The 21,491-nt window shown below is 37.0% G+C and overlaps 1 protein-coding gene across 1 annotated transcript in view; it reads right to left on the bottom strand.

Annotated features, from left to right (window-relative positions):
• LOC131669215 (nitric oxide synthase, salivary gland-like) overlaps positions 1-21,491 on the bottom strand; it is an 840,995-nt gene that overhangs the window by 433,609 nt on the left and 385,895 nt on the right. The window contains exon 7 of the mRNA XM_058943950.1: positions 12,352-12,497. Within this exon, the coding sequence (XP_058799933.1) occupies positions 12,352-12,497 (146 nt within the window). The remainder of the gene's footprint in view (positions 1-12,351; positions 12,498-21,491) is intronic.

Genomic DNA, 21,491 nt, shown 5'->3' with positions numbered 1-21,491 from the left:
TATTTGGTCATCAAACTTTCAAATTCTTTATTATAAAATTCACGACCTCTGTCAAGACATATCTTTTTTGGCACACGTCCTTTTTCAAGTATGGTTTTCATAGCCTTTGCAACATCTTTACCAGTTTTTTGTTTGACTGCCTCACACCAAGCGTACTTGGAAAGGCAGTCAATAGCGCACAAGATATACTTGTAATTTTTATTTTCTCGTTGATATGGTATCATTTCAACAAGATCGATTTGACATGTCTCGTCAATATCACGAATGTCAAATGATCTTCTTAAATAATTACGACGAGCTGGTTTATGAAGCTCATCTACAACTGTTTTATACTTATTGTTCATTTATTTCAAACGCAAAAGTTTGTCTTCAATCCAAAGAGATCAATGCTTATGATAATAATGAACTTGAAAGCTAACTAATACTATTAATATATAATTTCAGCTTCTCTTAATTCTTCGATTATAGACTGAATTTCATTCACATGATTTTGATTGCCTGCCGATGTCTCTGCAATTAATAATCTAAGACGTTCTACAAGCTCATTGGGATCATTCCAATATATATAATCAGTAACATTATTAGGCCGCGCAATTTTATAAGGTGACTTCAAAGAAAACCCTCTGCCACTTGGTGAATTATAAGGTGTAACTCTGATCAACTGAGATATGATATCTCGAAATTTTTCACTTGGTTGATAGCGTATTTCCTCGTCAGGTTTGTAATGCTTTTTATATGCATTCGTTTTATTTATAATACGACCGTAGGTACCTAAATCGTCTTGAGTTACAATGGAGCTATCAGGCTTTTTTTTGAATAACAGTTCAATCAATCCAGAGTTTTTTTCATAAGTATCTTTACCTATAATAATTTTATTATTTTCAAAATTCACTGATCTATCACCAACCTTAAGAGTATCATCTTTATTTTGACGTACTCCACAGATAGTATCTAATGTTGCTACTTGATTTTTCCGCAACATTGATAAATACTTATTAAGTGAATCACTTTCAGGAGTATCAAATACATCAACATCATTATTTTTCAGTTGTTCATTAGCATTCAATGCTTCTTCCAATCCACTATCATATAATTTTTCAAATGGTTTTTCTTCTTTTTTAAATAATTCTTGTATGTTATAGCTATCTTTTTCTTCTTTTTTAGGTTTAAATAATTTTTTACGTTTGGTTTTTCTCTGCTTACTAAGTGTTGTTTCATCAACCAACTTTTCAAGTGGTTCAATCACAGGCTTGAAAGTCTCTTTGACAAATTTTTCAGTTGCTAATTTGTCAGACTTCAACAAATTATATTTATGTTTTATGGCTTCACGAGCTTTTTCCACTTGACGAAGAACACCAATCTGTTGACCTAACTCAGTCATGTTGTCTATTTGCAATCTTGTTGTCTACTGTCTGTTTTATGTTGAGTAGTTCGCATTTATAATGAACTTATCAAAACCTTTTCTGAATCTGCCAGCATCTATTTTTCGATCCTTGTCAATTACAAGAAAGCTGTAATCTTCTTTCCAACACGAAGAACAAATTTCTTTCAAACATTGGTATGACATATCAGTATTCACATGATCATTATAGATATGTTTTAAATTCATATCATCTTGGCGGAAAATTATTAAAAAATTCACATTATCTCTCACTAAGTGTTTGGGTACTTGAGCATATGATTGACATAAGTAAAAGCAATCAACATTTCTATGTCTTCCCATACAATAAAAAGCTTTCACATTATCTTGTTTCTCACAAGCAATGTCATCAAAAATCATAATAGAATTTGGACGTGCTTCGTCTGGTGATACAACGAGATCATGCTCGCTAAAAGGTAAGTAGTCAACACCTTTGATGGGTTCAAGAAGTTGCTCAAGAAATTTGTATTTTGGTTGATTAAGCGACTTAGAATATATGTAAATATTTTCAAACTTTACACCATTAGGATGGGTTAAAAGAGCTAAGAGCGCATTCGTCTTACCACAATTAGATGCACCACAGCATACTGAACGTATGCTGTCGGGCAATACATCCCCATGTCTTTTACTTTTCTTTTCACTTTTGTCTGTCAACGCGTCAAAATTTATCACAGGAAGCTTGAGAGACTGTTCCTCTACATCCATCTCACTCTAAACTCTAAATTACAACTGATAACACAGGCCCACAAAAAAAAATGAACTTGGATGTCCATCGACAAAACTCATGTACTCCTACGTATTTTTGCGCGCTGAGTCCGAATCTGGCATTCGTTTAACCTCAGCACGTCGGGTTCAAGGGCATTTGAAGGTCACATTGCAGAAATCAGCAATAACTAATACAAGACATCTGTCTGTTAAGTTTTTGGGGTCGCTGAGTTTAAATCCGGTATTTGTTTTTCTCCATGAGGTAAGTTTGAAGGTTAGTTCAAGGTCAAAGCTGTTTACTCTAGGAAAAATGAATTTTTGACTGCAGATTCTGAAAGAGCGGGAAATTTTACGTCCAGATACATATTCAATTTTTTTTAATATAACCCTCAAGGTCATGTGAAGGTCACTTAATCTTGTTGGATGGAGGATTCGTATGACAATAAGATAATGGAATTTCATGGGGCAAACTACCATGTCGTTATGTTTTCAGGGTCGCCGAATCCAAATCCGCGGTGTTCGTTTGTCTCCATCAGGCCGCATTGAAGGTCGTTTGAAGGTCAAATCCTCGACAATTAGTGAAATCGAGTCAAGTTATCATTCTAACATATTTTTTGAGCATCTGAACCCAAATATAAAGACCGCTTAATACCTCAGGGTCAAAATCAAGGTCATCCCAAGGTCAAATATACATTTTTTCATTAAAAAAAGAAAATTTTGACCACAGATTCAGAGAAAATGGAAAATCTTACATCTAGCTGTGATCGTTACTTATTTTTTTGATCACACTCCCGAAATAATCGTGTGCCGCAACCCAGGGTACCTCCACGTGGTGACGGCGGAAAACGGCTTTTTTTTTGGCTTTTTGTTTTCCGGCAAAACCCTGGGGTGAAGGCATGATGCCGTCATGGTTGGCACACGAAGAGGTACGATGCAGGGTTTCGGATGCCCAGTATCGGCGATTGGTCAGGATGAGCAAGCAGGTCCGCAATCGTCGTCATCATGCGACTGCAGCTCTACAGTGGTTGGAAACTTGGTCTCTGTAGAGTACAACAATACAAGAATACGCTCTAATTCTCATAGTTGTAAGCAAAAAGTTTGCTATGTGTGTGGCAAATACTTTTGCTATGTGTGTGGCAAATACTTTTTGAAAAAGTCGGATCTTCGCAAATTCACAGATGATTTGAAACTAGTATACGATGAGTGTTTCGGTTGTAAAGTCACTGATGGTGAGCAAGATTGGCTGCCACAATTGATATGCAATAGCTGTAGGCTGATGTTTAGCCGGTACAAAAAGGACAAAACTCCATTAAAATTTGTCAAACCTATGGTTTGGAGTGAGCCAGAAAATTTAGAGAATTGTTATTTTTGTATGACAAAAACTATAGGTTTTAACTCATCTAATGTCCACAAAATTGTATACGCGAGTGTGTCTAGTGTAATCAAGCCGTTTATAGCTCCAACAGAAGAAAGAGATACAGATGTAGAAAGTGACCTTTCTTCTGCACTTACTGAATTAGAGATTTCTAGTTCTGACGAGGCCGAGAGTGAAAGAGAAGAAACGGACGAGAGTAATGACGAGTATGTGCCATCTGGATCACAAACAAAGATAAAAGGAGAATTTGATCAGAAAGAACTTAATGACCTAGTTAGAGAGTTAGGCTTATCAAAGGAGGGAGCAGAGTTGCTTGCTTCGAGGTTGAAGGAAAAAAATTTACTGGCGAAAGGTACTAAATGTTCTTACTATCGGAATAGAGAAAAAGACTTCAGAAAATATTTCTCTACGGAGAATGATCTCGTATTTTGCAACAATGTTAAGGATCTGATGAACGAATTTAAGAAGGATGTTTATAAATCTGAGGAATGGAGATTATTTCTGGATTCTTCTAAGCGAAGCCTGAAGGCTGTATTATTACATAACACTAATAAATATTCTGCAATACCTCTGGCCCATTCGGTTACCCTGAAAGAAGATTACAAAAATGTTGAGTTGGTATTAAATAAAATACAGTACAAGAAACACAACTGGCTAATCTGTGGTGATCTCAAGATTCTTACCATCATGCTAGGTCAGCAATCAGGCTTCACAAAGTTTCCATGTTTCTTATGTATGTGGGATAGCAGGGATCGTAAGAATCATTATGTAAAAGCAGAATGGCCTGATAGATCAACGTTCGAACCCCGTAAGGATAACATCATTAACAAGCCATTAGTAGAGCCATCCAAGGTCCTTCTTCCTCCTCTCCATATTAAACTTGGTTTAATAAAACAATTCGTTAAAGCGTTGAATAAAGAAGGGCTATGTTTCTCGTACCTGGGAACAAAATTTCCAAGAGTATCTGACGCTAAATTGAAAGAAGGTATATTTGACGGTCCCCAAATCCGCACATTGTTAAAGGATGAAGCATTCATAGACAAGATGGACGATAAAGAGAAAGCAGCATGGATTAGCTTCAAGGATGTAGTGGAAAATTTCTTAGGGAATCACAAGAGCGAGAACTACAAAAAACTAGTTGAAGACTTACTTAAAAATTACAATAGTTTGGGTTGCTTGATGAATTACAAGCTACACTTTCTTTATTCACACTTAGACTACTTTCCACAAAATCTTGGAGATTATAGCGAAGAACAAGGGGAACGGTTTCACCAAGATATTAAAGTAATGGAACAGCGATACCAGGGCCGGTGGGACATAAATATGATAGCGGACTTTTGTTGGACATTGAAAAGAGAACATATTATCGACGGAAAGAAACGAAAGCGGAATCCCCTACATAGATCATTCGAAGATAAAAGAACAAGAAAAAAAAGAAAATCATGAGTTTTGTAATACATGATACCCATGTCTCCATATGTGGCTGTTTGTCATGCGACGATTAGTCAGCTTCAGTATTTTTCTCGAATACTAATTTATGGCACATAATTCACTAATATGTGAAATTTTCTATTTTTCATGCAACTGTGGTCAAAATTTTCTTTTTTTAATGAAAAAATGTATATTTGACCTTGGGATGACCTTGATTTTGACCCTGAGGTATTAAGCGGTCTTTATATTTGGGTTCAGATGCTCAAAAAATATGTTAGAATGATAACTTGACTCGATTTCACTAATTGTCGAGGATTTGACCTTTAAACGACCTTCAATGCGGCCTGATGGAGACAAACGAACACCGCGGATTTGGATTCGGCGACCCTGAAAACATAACGACTTGGTAGTTTGCCCCATGAAATTCCATTATCTTATTGTCATACGAATCCTCCATCCAACAAGATTAAGTGACCTTCACATGACCTTGAGGGTTATATTAAAAAAAATTGAATATGTATCTGGACGTAAAATTTCCCGCTCTTTCAGAATCTGCAGTCAAAAATTCATTTTTCCTAGAGTAAACAGCTTTGACCTTGAACTAACCTTCAAACTTACCTCATGGAGAAAAACAAATACCGGATTTAAACTCAGCGACCCCAAAAACTTAACAGACAGATGTCTTGTATTAGTTATTGCTGATTTCTGCAATGTGAACTTCAAATGCCCTTGAACCCGACGTGCTGAGGTTAAACGAATGCCAGATTCGGACTCAGCGCGCAAAAATACGTAGGAGTACATGGGTTTTGTCGATGGACATCCAAGTTCATTTTTTTTTGTGGGCCTGTGTAATCGATGCTATAAAAGAGTGTATTTATAAGTTTTTACACATTCACTAGTAAACACTCGACCATGATCGCCCACGAGAGAAAAAAGAAAAGGAAGACTGGTAGAGGTTTAGTAAATAACTTGATAAATAATCTACCCTTTGAGGCTCACATACTAGGTTATCAATATTGCGGACCTGGTACAAAACTATATAAGCGATTAACTCGAGGATTAAATTAACTTAAATTAAATTAACCCTGGCATTAATCCTCTGGACGGTGCATGTAAAGATCACGACATTGCTTACTCTAAAAATAAGGATATTCAAGCACGAAACATTGCAGACAAAGTATTGGCTGAAAAAGCTTGGCAACGTGTACATAGTTCTGACGCTAACTTAAGTGAAAGAGCTGCAGCATATGCCGTTACAAACATCATGAAAGCAAAATCAATGTTCGGAATGGGACTTAGCAAGAAGCGTTCTAAGAAAAGGAAGACTTCGTCGAAAAAAAATTCTAAAAAAAGAAAGACTTTAACAATGAAAAAACTTATCAGCATGACAAAAAAATGTATAACACCTAGCAATGATTCGAAAATTGTTATCAAGAGTGCTTTGAACGCAGCACGAAAAACCATAAAAATTGTTGGTGGAAAGAAAAATATTAATTTACCAAGAATACTTCCAATCCCTAAAGTTGGAGGTTTCCTACCAGCACTCATTCCTGTTTTCGTGGGACTTAGCGCACTTGGATTTTTGGCAGGTGGTGCCGCAGGAATAGCACATGCCGTAAACCGAGCGAACGCTGCTAAAAAACAATTAGAAGAACAGTCGAGGCATAACAAACGTGTTGAAGCTTTAGCTCTTGGTAAAGGTTTATATTTGAGACTATATCAAAAAGGTTTTGGTTTAGCCTTCAGTACAAATAGTAAAATCAAGAAGCCTAAAAATAAAGTTATTAAGAAAAAAAAAATTACAAAGACATTAAAAAAAAAAAACAAACTTTGATTTAAAACTGCCACATCGTCCTTTAACAGATTACGATATAAAAAAGTATGCTCATGAATTACGAATTCCAAGCTTTCGTGGTGTTTTTATGAGAAACTCTCTACCCACGCGACCACACATCAATGAGTGTGCAGTTGTAAACCTTGATGATAATTCTGGACCAGGTACACATTGGGTGGCATACCGAAAAAATGGTAAAAATCTCTTCTACTTTAATAGTTTTGGTGATTTACGACCACCTCTAGACCACTTGAAATATTTCAAAGTTGATCAAATCAAGTACAACTATAACAAATATCAAAATTATAATACTTACACCTATGGCCATTTATGTTTAAAATTTTTATGTCATTTGTTAGAACGTCATGACAATTATCATTTGTATAAATAGTAAGAATTGTGAATAAAGAATTCAGTTGTGTACAATCACTCGACATGGTTGAATCATTGACCCTCAGTTTGTCTGGTACATCATCTGTATTAGAAACATACTATTTTCCACCTATAGAACTGGATAAGGATAAAACTTATACTTTTGGTTTGGTAGAATTACTTTCATTTAATTCGATACCAAATAATGCCGTCGGACACAATAAATTCAAAGTTGGTGATATTGAAATTGAACTACCTATAGGTAGTTATGAAATTGGTGACATAGATCGATATTTGAAAGAAAAGTTAAAGTCAACAGATATAAAAATTGAAATAAAACCTAATAACAATACTTTATGCAGTGAAATAATTTGCAATGAATTTGTCGATTGTCGACCAACTAACTCTATAGGACGTTTATTAGGTTTCACTAAACGATTGTTGCCAACCAATATAAATAATGTCTCCGACATGCCTGTAACCATTCTCAAAGTAAACGCTCTACGCGTTGAATGTAATATAACATCTGAAGCTTATATTAATCAAAATAGAGGTCATATCATTCATGAATTCTTTCCAGCTGTACCACCAGGATATAAGATCATTGGAGTTCCTAAACAGATTATATATTTACCTCTAACTGTCAGAGTTATTGATCATTTACAGCTACGACTAATTGACCAAGACGGTAATTTAATAAACTTTTGTGGAGAAGTAATCACGATTCGTTTACATATAACAAGAGTATAATGCGAATAGTTTATAATACTAAAGTAGGGAGTGGCTATATAACAACAGCGCTATGCGCTCAAAAAGTCAGTCATCGACGGATAGTCAGAGGTCTAACACGTCGAAACATTCAGTTCCTGAAAAGTCTCGGGCTGAAGATTGTTCGAGACGTCGCAACAAAAAGAAGAAAAAGAAACGTCCACAGTTTAAAAAATTAACGGGTATATTTTTATGCTGTTGTCATTTCAAAGATGGAAGAAATACTTAGTGTGCAAGCACCTATCATCTTTGATGAATCTATAGCTCATTATGAAGTTCATGCACATCAACCTTACAATTCACAAGCATTTAACAATAGTGATGAAATTCCTATATTAATACAACATCAAGACTTATGTCTCTTACCATCGAAAACTTCTCTACACATTGTAGGAAAAATAAGAAGAATTGATGGTAATGCTGTTACTGAGACAAAGTTCGTAAATAATTCTATATGCCATCTATTCAAAGATATCCGCTATGAAATTAATGCCATTGAGATAGACAGATGTAAAAATGTTGGATTGACAAGTACTATGAAAGGTTTGATTTCATTGAATCAAAATCAAAGTGTATTCCTCGAAAATGCCGGATGGCTTGATATTGAAGAAACTAAGACAATAATTGACAACAATGGTTACTTTGATGTGTCGATACCACTTTCCATGATTTTAGGATTCGCTGAAGACTATCACAAAATTGTTGTGAATGTAAAGCATGAACTTATTCTTACCCGATCAAGAGATAATTTAAACGCAGTCATACAAAACTTGGTGAAAATTGACGATACTGAGCAATATGAACCTTTTAAAATAGAACTCATACGAATCGAATAGTTGATGCCTTATGTAATTACGTCAGATAAGTGTAAAATACAGTTATTCAATTTCATTCAAAAGGATATTCCTATTTCTATGAGTTTTCGATCGTGGGAACTTTATGAGTATCCAGCATTACCACAAACGTCAAAACATCTTTGGACAGTAAAAACATCCAATCAATTAGAAAAACCAAGATATATAATATTAGGTTTTCAAACAAAACGCAAGTCTGATCAAACTAAAAATCCCAGCAGATTAGATCATTGCAGTGTAACCAATGTTAAACTTTTTCTCAATTCTCAGCAATATCCGTATGGAAATTTAAATCTTGATATAAGTAATAATCAATGTTCTATGCTATAAGACATATATGCTAATTTTCAAGTGAATCATTACAACAGAGACTGTATGTACAATCCACTTTTGAATAGAAAACAATTTATTACGCATGCACCTCTAATAGTAATAGATTGTTCTAAGCAAAATGAATCATTGAAACAAGCTGCTGTAGATGCACGTCTAGAGTTTGAAACAAAAAATGATATACCTGCGGAAACAGCTACATATTGTTTAATTTAACACGATCATATAGTTAAGTATAATCGAATAAGTGGTAACATTACAAAACTTGTATAAGTATTATAATATAATAAACATGTATAATTTTTTTATCAAATAAATGTGTTTTAAAAATTTTAAAGGTATTCAATATTTTTAATAATAATGATAAATCTTATCCCCCACCTCATTCCATGAGATATACCGACTGGGCGCGTCATGCCTGTACGCCACCGTCGATAATATTCCACCCCCCAACACACTTAATCACATATATCTTTTTTTCTTTCATCAATCTGACGCATCATCGATCGATTATCGGGGGGAGAGGGCTATAGGGCCGGGGGGAGAGGGGCATGGGGCCTGCGGGGGGGGGGGGGGGCATCACTCACGTCGATAACTACCGACCGAGCATACACACATACACATGCACATGCACATGCTCGGTCGGCTACAATGCAAACCGTCGATACAAAATCGGCCGATAAAACATTTCAGTGGCCGGTAAGGCAGGATTAATCATGTTACCGACCGCTGGTAAGGAAGGAATGAATACTCACATGGTAAAAGTGGCTTAGAACCCTTATAGCCTATACTACTCTCCAGGTTATTCCTTCTTACCTCTGAAACGCCCTCTCCCATCTATTACTACGTTTAAGAGGGCAGTACGTGAAAATTTTCTATTCTTGAATCTCCAAGCCTAATTACCGGGGGTCCCTCGTTATTTTGTGTTTGTGTTACAATATGTAATTAGTGATACTTTGATATGGCCATACCCTTTTATATGACTGCACTACTGGTATATTCTAATTTCATTAAATTTTGTGTAATACAGCGTAACTTAATATGATAGGTCCTTGATCAAATAAGTTTTGAAATGACAAGTATATCTCCAGTTTTATTTTAATAACATAACTGTATGATTCCGCTTTAAGTAATCAAGTGCAATGTTTTGCTGTAATAGTATGCACGCTATGCAGTGCTGTAAATATTTAGTATTTTGCAAATTACAAATAAAAAAGGATTTTATTCTATTTTCTCTATCTTCTTAGATTGTGCGCACATGTTTCGTAGGTGCTGAGTTCTTATTTACCAGCTGTGTGCATTAGTGCTAAGGTTGTGTAATTTATGATATTTGAGATAGAAAAGAGAGAGTTCACAACTTCGTGGATGAGCATTTGTGTTGTCGATCTATTTTATTTCTTTCTTTTGTGACAGGGCGAACAGCGATAATCGCTGGCCCTGTGTGCTACTCTTCACGCACGAACGCAACGACCAAGCGTGGCTATGGCAATATGACATTTACACTTGGTTTATTGCAGGGCTTGGAAGATGTGAGCGCGACTGAAAGAAGGGGGCTCGAGGTGAGGGCGAGAGAGAGAGAAGAGCGGAGAGAAGGGGTGAATCGATGGATTTTTAAGTGAGAGAATTCCGGGAAACGAGAGAGAAAGTCAGAGGGAGAGCCGAGAGAAATCTAGAAGAAAATACAGCCAAATTCAGTAAGAGAGTCCGACAGGAAGTAGAGAGAGAGACCGAGGAGTTCTTGGATGTTGGAGCTGTCCAAGATACCCTTTGGAGAGGCAGTGCTCTGAGGTACCAGGCCCCGAGTTCGGTACATGGTCATATATAACTGCCGAGGCAAAGACCGCCAGGAGGTCCTGATAAGGCATTCCTCTTTACAATCGTCGAGACTGGATAGCGGCGTAGGTGTATTTATCCCTCGAGAGCCTTTGCCAATTGGGCTGCGTTTCCATCGCTTCCAGACTGCCACCTGCGAGCGAAGTACGACGGATCCTGATTGGTCGCTTTCAAGATAATAGAATTTTCTTTCTCTCTCTGCACCAGTTCTCGCTCGAGACTTCACTGCCGTGATTATATCCTTTTGAGTCGAGGATACTGAGCGCAGTCGCTCGTGTTCTCTTCGCCGAGATTGCGCTCGATTGTCACATTTCCACGAGAGAGCAAATACGCTCACTCTTTGTAATTCTAGTTTCAATTTCGATTTTGTTTATTTGGTAATCGCGTGTTGGTGTGTGAGCGAGTCCACTTACTCACCCTATACTTCTTTATTTAGTTTGTGATCGATTTTGTTGGGCATAATAAAGGGATTGCCGTTTATACATATATATATATGAAATTGATGTATGACGTATCTTAATTGCCTGGCCTCAATTTTCAGCCATTCGCGGTGAATTTGTGTTTGTGGTAGTTAGCGCCGGCATCCTTAACCGAAGTAGGACCCAAAATCGCAGGGCATAGCTGTGGCGCACCATAGCTATTGAGTTTTCCCCTTGCACTTTTTTACGATTATATATGATGGCCTATTATAAGTCATGTTTGTTTAATTCAAATTGCAGGCAGCATTCATTATAATGATTCCACATCCTTCCCGATTTTAAACTCTCTCATTCGTGTGAATACTGTAACTTACACGTCTGGTAGATTATTAAGTAGCTGGAGCATTCATGCTTCTTTTTCCTGTGCAAAAATAATTATTTGTTCTACGTGCCCGGGATATGCGCTTTTCCAGCCTTCTTGTTACGGTAAATACTATACATACCAGAGAAAGTAAAATGGCAAGTTCATAGCTGGTGTATACCATCTTGGACTTCACGTCATGTGTCAATTTATACTAACTATAGACTTGTCAATACTTTATCTTACTAGACATGTAATGTATTATAATAATTAGAATGTAGAGCTAGATTTCTATTTAAAAAACGAATTCTCTCTTTACAGACTAAGCTGTCGAAGATAAATTCGTTGCTGATATACTCATATCACAATTGAGAAATTGGATTTAGTAGCTATTTTCAATAGAATGGTAATAAAGACTAATGAAAAGATGAGAGATGAGAATAAGAGACTTATAAAATTGAGAACCTATCATACCGGTTATAAAACATAGTATTTCAATAAGGATTTTTAGGAAAAAAACCATTCTCATATGCATTTACACATACACATACATATGTATACAAAAATAAATTTCATTTATCTGCTTAATTATGCTAGTAAATCTTTTATTTATATTGTATTAAAAATTTCCAATTTATCATTTACATACCTTACTGATTCCAGGCTCTCTTGACAAAGCTAAGAATTCTCTATTTAAAATATTCGAAATAATCATGTGATCTTTTTCATCTCTGTATAAGTCCAGCATTTTCAATCTGCATCCGAAAAATAGCCATATTTTCCCGAAACTAATCTCTAAAATAATTATGTTTTATTTAAAAATTATACTTGATTGATCACATTAATGAATGCGCTGAAATAATAATATGTAAATATTTGATCTAAATATTTATGGTTTGCAACGATTACCGAAAATCGTTCGACTCGCGCGAGGTTAATAAGCGGCTGAACGAGAAAAGCCGCGATCGGTTCGCGAGAGAGAGAGGGCGCGTAGGGGCAATGACCGGGAGGGGAGAGTTCAACAGGCAATATGACTGTGTTACTCGGTCCGGTGAGATCACCTCTACACTTTGTGTGCCAAAGAACTGGACATTTTATATCTAAGTGAGTGGATCTGGATCTCCCTGGATCTCCCTGAGATCCAGGGAGCAAGGGCTTGTTGAAGTGAGTGGAGTGTTCGTGCGCAGCCACAGCAGCAACAACCACAGCAGCAACAACCTCGACAGTAACAACCTCAGCAGCAACACCAACAGTAATAGCAATAACAGCGGCTGTGCAGCGAGCCGGGGAGCAGCGAATCTGCGACTCGCGTATCGGATACGGTTGGCCACCGTATCCCCAACCATCTCGCGGTAGGTGCAATATTTGCAATTTCATTGTTGGCGTGCGATTCCGCGCAGCGTGCGCGAAGAAGTAAATTATAGCGTGCGAGCGGTTAGTTCACGGCGATCGCGGTTTTCTCTCTCTCTCCCATCTAGCGTATTGTCATCTGCGTATGCGTGCGCAAGACTCTCGGCAAATCCTCCGTGTATCTATTTTATCGAATAAAGCGTTTAACCGAAATTCTTAATCGAGTCATTGTTTCATCTATCCTTTGTCCGGAGGTCGCGTTTATTTACGTTCGATTCAAATAAGCCGGTAGCGTAGCAAGGATCACGCAGAGATCGGTAGAGGCGAATCGCCAACCTAGTTTCAAGCAGCAGCCGCAGGAGCGCTGCTAAGCAGGAGTGACAGCGCCGCCAAGTGGCGAGTTAGGGGAACCCAACTCGGATTGGCGAGGAGACTCTGCGCAGGCGCACTCCCGGACAAGGTAGGTTAATGTGCTTCGAGCACATAGATAACTAGGCGTCGTTTAGCCATTGGGTAGGTACATTCTAGGGAAAATTACAGGTTAAACGGCAGCCTGTTACAGGTTTTACTAACATTCTGAAATTTTTTTGCTGAATTTTGTAGAATGTATTTACAAAGTTCATATACTTGTTTTTGTTTAGTGTTCCTAAAAATATTGTGGGAAGTAAGATTTATCACTTAAAAATATGATATTTTTTCATAAATAAACAGGTTATATAATAATCATTGCACGAATAATTTAATTATTACATGATTTTTTATCTGCTAACATAATTATATTAAAAAAGAACTTTCTTCCATATTTTTAACACAAGTCACATCCAAATTATATATGTAGTCTCGTGAAGGTGTTACGTCGATAGACGCAACACATGGTCAGGTACGACCTGAAGGAGTCGTAGTCTTAGGTACACTTTCGGGCCTATTCTTTTAAATAATAACCGGGACGTGCGTTATTACTGTCACAGAATAATCATTTCTTCATCCCGAGATCGAGACTTTACCACATCATACACTAAGCAATATGGTTTGGCTTCACGTTACTTACTACACATTAGGTGATAAAGTAACGAATGGGATCTAGCAAGATATGCACTCGACCATACACGAGGTAATTGAGTGTAACTACTCTAAATTTCGGAACGTGAAAACTAAAATACAAAGAAAAGTGCAAAGAAGAGAGAGACAATACTTTTGAAATAATTTTTGTTTCTTTTACTCACTTTCGTTTTTGAAATTCTGATGTAGTACAACTCTTAGTTCCACACACACGTTGCGAACAAAAATTACTCGTTGACGAAGATGTTGACGAAGTAATAAACCAAACAAAGTATCTGGAGTATTGCCACTAGTAAGTAGGACCAGTCTTTTTAAACCCTTGACAAGGGAATTTCTCACCCTAAAATTTTGAGTATCATGAGAATTGCTGTAACTTCGAGCCATAATTTTAGCTATTTTAAAAAAAATTTTTCTTTTTTCCTACAATTAAAATTTTTAATTATTATCCGAATTATGGGCACAATTTAGGCTGTAGTACGGGAGTAGAATATGAAAGGTGTTTCTATATCGAAAGGAGAAAAATTTCCGAAACAGACGGCCCGCGATATCCCTATGTTACGTATATGCCAACTTACGAAGAATGGAACTAGGTTTAGATACAGCACAAAAAGGCTGCGGAATTTTATTTATTTCCTGCCTCACGATTTTCCTAATGAATTTTACCTTTTTAGAAGGTATAAGGAAGATAAGGAAGGATAAGTTAAGGAAGATAAAGAAGAACATAAAATTTATAATAGGAAAGAAAATTATACAATATATTTTTGTTAATAAATAACGAATATCATAGAATGGTATAAAAAAATCATAACTCCTTTTTTGATTAGATACATAGCTTTTTATTCTATTACTCCAAGATTATTTAAAATCTGTATCGCGTACAGAGGCAATAAGTAACTTTTGTTGCTGTTAGACATATTTATATGATAAACAGTAGTACGAGGGTGGTCCGATAAGTAATTAACCTACAAAAGAAAAACGAAAATTTTGGAAAAGTGGCGTTTTATTTTTCAACATAGTCTCCTTTTAGTTCGATACACTTGGCCCCGCGACATTCCAACTTCTTTAACCCGTCTGAAAAATACGTTTCCTCGAGGTCTGAAAAGTAGGCTTCCGTGGCAGCGATTACCTCCTCATTCGACTCAAATTTCTGCCCGGTGAGTGACTTTTTCAAGTTTGGAAACAAAAAGAAGTCGCACGGGGCTAAATCTGGAGAATACGGCGGACGAGGCAGCAGTTTGTAGTCTAATTCGACCAATTTGGCCATGGCAACGGCAGAGATGTGAGCCGGTGCGTTGTCATGGTGGAAGAGTACTTTTTTCTTCGCCAAACGGGGCCGTTTTTTCTGCAATTCGACGCCGAATCGGCCCAATAATTCGGCATAGTACAGCCCTGTGACCGTTTTACCCCTCTCCAGGTAGTCGATGTAGATCACACCTTGTGAATCCAAGAAAACGGTGGCCATCACCTTTCCGGTCGATGGGTCAGTCTTCACCTTCTTCGGAGCACTTTCGCCGGGTAAAGTCCACTGTTTCGACTGTTCCTTGGTCTCTGGTGTACACCAGTGGATCCATGTTTCGTCGACTGTCACGAAACGACGCAGAAACTCTTTCCTATTTCGCTTAAACAGCGTCAGACATTGCTCTGAAGTTGTCTCACGGTTGCGCTTGTTGTTCGGAGTGAGCAAACGCGGCACCCATCGCGCCGACAGCTTTCTCATTCCCAAAATTTCATGCAGGACATGACCCACGCGGTCTTTTGAGATGCCTACGATCTTAGCTATCTCCCAGTACCTTCAATCGTCGATCTGCCAAAACAAGATCGTGAATTTTTATCACGTTATCCTCCGTGGTAGCCGTTTTCGGAGCACCTGGACGTGGCTCTTCAAAAATCGACGTGCGACCACGTTGAAACTCGTTAAACCAATTTTTGACAGTCGCCATCGAAGGAAAAGAGTCACCGTACACAGCATCCAAGCGCTTTTTGATTTCGCTGCGTGATTTCCCTTCCAAAAACAAGAATCGAATCACCTGCCGATACTGCTCTTTTTCCATTTTTCAAAAATCAACGGACACACTTGCTTTCACACGCTCTCAAAAATAAACTACAACTCCGATTCGGCTGAAATCTTGACAGTAACCATCGAGAAGGTTGTACTACGTGATAGAATATTTCTTTTGTGAGAGTGACGCCATCGGGCGGTGAGGCTAAGTACTTATCAGACCACCCTCATAACATTTTCTTTAGATCTTTGGTTGCTTTATTTACTTTAGTTTTGTCTCGACTAGATCTAGTTATTTGGTACTTTTTTCTTAATTATCTCTTTTCTTTGATTTTTGGAATTTTTTTAAGGGAGGTGATTTACTGTGTTTTATTTCTATTTATTGTAATAAACGTTTTGTTAAAGTTTTAATTAGAATAAAGCTGAGTAATTTTATGTTGTTTTCTATATTGATAGCTATTTTAAGAGGAATGTTGCACGTTATCCGTTCCTCTATTTAAAGAGCACATTTTCTCCAGTCGAATTTGATGTCATTGTTTACTTTATTAAATACTTGGTGGTGTACAGTAATTAGTACCGGTGAATGATCTGATGATAAATACAAGCATGATGAAACTTTAAAATAATTTTTGATATACCTCTTACTATAGCAAAGTCAATCAAATCCAGAAGCTTGTTTAAATCTGTAGGCCAGTATGTCCGTTCTCCAGTGGATATCGGAATGTAGTTATTATTTTGTAGTATTTCATAGAACACTCAGCCTCTGTATGTCGGAGTTGATGGTCTTGATCCACACCACAGATGTTTTGAATTATAATCTCCTCCTACTGTAAAGCGATTTCCAAGTTTATTGAAAAAGTCATTCCAGTTTTCTTCCGTAATTATTTTTGTTTGGCGGACAGCTAATATTTTTATTTGATCGTTTTTATCCTTGATGATTGCACTGGTTGCTTGTATATAGATTTCTCTAGTGTAACTGTGGGTTTAGTGGTTTATTTTTGTTTTGATTATAATCGCAGTACCTCCGTGTGCTTTATTAAATGGATAATTGGTTTTCTGTACAGTATAGTTCGATATATTAAAATAGTTTTTGGTTGTAAAGTGTGTTTCTAGTATTAACTGTGACGGTAAACGTCTTGTTTGCGCTACCATCTCAATCACGCGGCTACCTGCGAAGGCAGCACCTACCGGTTGGGGATAATAGAAAAAGGGGACTCGGTACGAGACGGGACGGAACGAGCGCGAATATGAAAGAAACAGTCGAGGACTAGCAATCCGAGCATACAGCTACAGATAACAACATCAGAAGTTTCCCTGAGTTTTCCTAGAGTGCCAGTGATCCAGCTGAGTTACCGAGACAATTACCGAAAATGTTACTTTCGTCGCTACCGTAACGAGTGCGTGTGTCAGTGGATGAGGAGTTTTGCCATCAAGGGCAATACCGAGGGCGCGAATTCCTTTCCTGAAAAAGACTGAGATACCGGAAGCGGCATATGAACTTGTTTTTCCCCTCTGATAGTGCGACCGATACTAAGGTAAGCTGGCCAGCTTAATATCGCGACTGTTCACGTCAGACTGCGCTTAACTAATTGCTAATCCTTCGTACTCTGTAAGAATCGGTAGCGTTCATGTAAGCTAACTTTGGGAACAAAGAGCTGTGGACGATCCGGCGATGCATGTTATTGTTGCGCGCGCGCTACGTAAACATAAACACGCGAGCAAAGTATTTTGTAGAGTATAGGAGAATAAACGAACTCGCTTGTAATTCAAATGATAATATCTCTGTTGTCATTATTAGCTAATAGTAAGTTGGTTGACTGACTCCCGTCCCCTCCTGCTCTCCGATTGATAAATTTGAATATTTGGATATCACCGCGCGCATTCCGCTACGATTGCGCGTCGAGCGAATTAAGGGAATAAAAACGGAGTAATCGCCCCGTTACATAACATAATATCTATATTTTCATAGATTAAAAATGCTTTTAATTCAATATGCCTCTACATAAAACCATTTGCGTTCTAAATAGCGAGTTTTAGACGAGTCATTAGGCCATTTTATTTAACAGTACAGTTAAAAGATTTAACATAGTATCCATTCTTTTTATCAGATGCTCCATCACACACTCCCACCCTATAATCTTAATCCACCCGAGAACAACACGACTTTGAAACTTTGAAACTCCACATCTCGGTTGAAAATAAGCCTACAGATCTCTGCAGAGACTCGTTTGAAAGGCCTTTTTACCCAATTTTGAATGGCGTATATAAAAATTATTCTAACATATTTTCCTTGTGTATAGGGGATCGAATGTCAAAACAAAGATTATGACATTTTTGTTGTTTCTTTAACCACTCGCCATTTGAAGAAAAAAATCGTAGAAAAAATCTAAAAAAAGTGTTTCGTAGCTCTTTTATTATACTATCCAAAACACTCATTCAAAAATACTGTTGATCTAAATTCATCAGCTATATGAGCATTTCATTCAAAAACGGCATCTATATTCATTGCTCTTTATCTCGAAAAATTCGAATTGTAGAAAAAATTTACTTGAAAGAAAATAGTCTATTTTATAAGGAGAATGCGTAAACGAAATTTTATAATTATATGAAAATTTTTTTTTCAATAATAATAGCAGGTAGCCAAATTTTTTCAATATTTTATTTTTCTTCACTTTGAAAGAAAAAAAGGTCATTTATAGTTGAAGTTATTCTATTTATTATAGACAAATTTTAACTGTATGCATATCTCGATCAACGAAAAATCCGAGTCAGTGTAACATCTATTAAGAAACACTCGTAATGCGATGTGGGCTTGTTGAAACTCAACAGTCATAAAAATAATATTTAATTTGAAATAAGAACATTTTTGTTGCTCTTTTTTGTCTCAATGTAAGTAGAAAAAATAAACTAATTTATTAAAACTATTCATAACTAATGATTAAAAAAAAATAAAAAATAAATGTTCTTGTAACCTTTTTTTATTATTTTTTACCATAGTCATATATTGTTGAAGTATTATTGAAGTATGGCACCAAGAGATTTAAGTAAACGTTAACAATTTATTGGCTTACATATCAATAGTAAAAGCAGGGAGTAAGAGAGAAGAAGACCCAATTCCATATACGAGAAGTGGGATGTTTCCACCGGCGAAGACGCCAGACTCGCTCATCGGAATAGCTGACACTAGCTAGCGTCAGACCTCTCTAGCGAGCGCCATTCGTACTGCGTAGTAGGTTGATTTTATCTACCGTTCTCTGTCAACTGACATGTTACAACGTATATGAAATTATGCTTCAAAACTGTGCTTAATTATGATGACGATATGATTTGAGTTGAATTGACATAAAAGATGAGCTAGCTATCAAGAGACTCAAACCCCAAATCCTATAACCATAAAATTAATCACAAGCCCCTCTCGGCAAATTAAATATAACTTTTGATATTTATACAGTGATGTAAGCACGTTCATAGATATATAAAGGATAGACTGCTGATATCAGGTTATAAAATTGTCCGCGAGAGTGAGAGAGGTAGCAACAAATAGTCGGAAACTTCTGTTTCTTTCTAGTCGACGCTTATTGGCTGTTGCCGTACATGCGCTTACGCGCTCTTTGACTAGCGAATTTGAACTAAGATTCATAATAAGAATCAATTAATTTTATCAATATACCAAAAATCAATTTTACTGTTTTTGAAATAAAGGTAAGTACTATAAATATAAGAAAATCACATGAATTCCTGTATATTATTTTATTGTTCACATGCAAAACAATAACAATTACTGTTTTAATTCTTTACAATATCACAGGCAGCCATTTGAATCTTCTGTATAGTTGTGTGTCGAAATTGTTATTCAAATCAGATATTGTCGAATTATTCTCGTCCATCATTCTTACAAGAGAAGTATACTAGTCCAGTCAACAGAGACAAAAAAGGCCTGTTTCAGACAAAAATTCCGGGATGGGTTTTCTCGACGAAAATCGCTTTAGTACAATGTAAATAGGAACTCTTGATAAAATGCAACTCCTAATTGATTGTCAGATTTTTTTTATGAGCGCTCAAAGTTGGCGAAATATGGTTTTTTCAATCTGCAAGCCACGGTATGCATTTTAGCTGAAAAAATTTCGTATAAAAGTTGTAGGCAATAGCAAAAGATACAATTTGAGCTGTCGTGCAATTTTTTTCGTTTGTTAGTTATTGAAAAAAGCCCCAAAAACCCTTAAAAATGGCCATATTTACTATATCGAATATTTATTGCAAAAAGAACTTTTTTTAATGTTTATGACTCTTAAAAGAAAGCTCTTGCGATTCTAAAAAAAATGAATCGTCGCACGACTATTTATTTTTATTAGTTACTGATATATTCTAATTAGTTAATTAAGAGACGTCCAAAGTACGGAACTGTAAAATTTTTTTGGCCGAAGATATCGAGTTGTAAAACAACTCAATCTCTTTGTCAAAACGTCAATTTTAATAAATGATTGGGATCGAATCAAAAAATTAATTTGCAACCCCTAAATTTTGACTTTAAAAAAGTGAGCCTTTATTCTTTTATAAACAATTAGAATTGCGGCTTCCCTATGCATTATAGAGATTTCTTTTTTAGAAATTCACATATCTGAGATCAAGGTGCATATTTAAAAAAAAAATTGTTTTTCGACCAATAGGAGCCGAGATAATTTTTTTTTGGTTTAAATCGCCATTGTTGTAATAATGAAAATTAACAAATCGGTTATAACGAATTTAATTCATTCTTTATGTCTCTCTCTTTCCACGCATGCATGTACACAATTTATATACTTGTACTATACTTGAATTCACATTATAATGTACAGCAGCCTGCAGCAGCCGACAACGCCGAAGTGTAAGGTAAGAGAGAGAGCCCGGCATGTCTACTCATGTGCGTACAAGCAGAGAGTCGCGCTCGCATGTATGCGTGTATGCGTGTGGTCGCGCTGCCGAAAAGTGCGATAAAAGAGTGGGGACGCCTCTCGCGGCAATTGACTGGCAGACGTAACGCGGGCGACACGTGTCTGGACGCGCAAGGGCCTTGCCTTTCTTTTTTGCAATCGCCGCGATTTAGTGTTCGTCAACTTGTCCTCTTTACTGGAGAGCTTGGACCTTCATTGCCTGGAAGTGTTTGGTGAGCGCGTACCGTAGTGCGGCGATTTGATAGAGTGGTGTGCGCGTGCTGGGACCTAGCGCTAGACGGACCCGCGCTTCCTCACCACTGCAACCGGCGTCCGGGAACGCCGTCCGGCGAGCGGATACTCTTTGCACAGAGGGCCTGGCCATTGCCATTGTATTGTGAGTACCTACTCGTTTGGCTCTCTCTTACTGGCTTGCCGCTTCTCTCTCTCTTTGCCGACTTACTGCTATGT

The sequence above is a fragment of the Phymastichus coffea genome, unplaced genomic scaffold (genome assembly GCF_024137745.1).
Source record: "Phymastichus coffea isolate CEN01 unplaced genomic scaffold, Cenicafe_Pcof_1.1 PCOF00089, whole genome shotgun sequence".
NCBI classification, from domain to species: domain Eukaryota; kingdom Metazoa; phylum Arthropoda; class Insecta; order Hymenoptera; family Eulophidae; genus Phymastichus; species Phymastichus coffea.
This window is presented reverse-complemented; position numbering and strand designations above follow the sequence as displayed.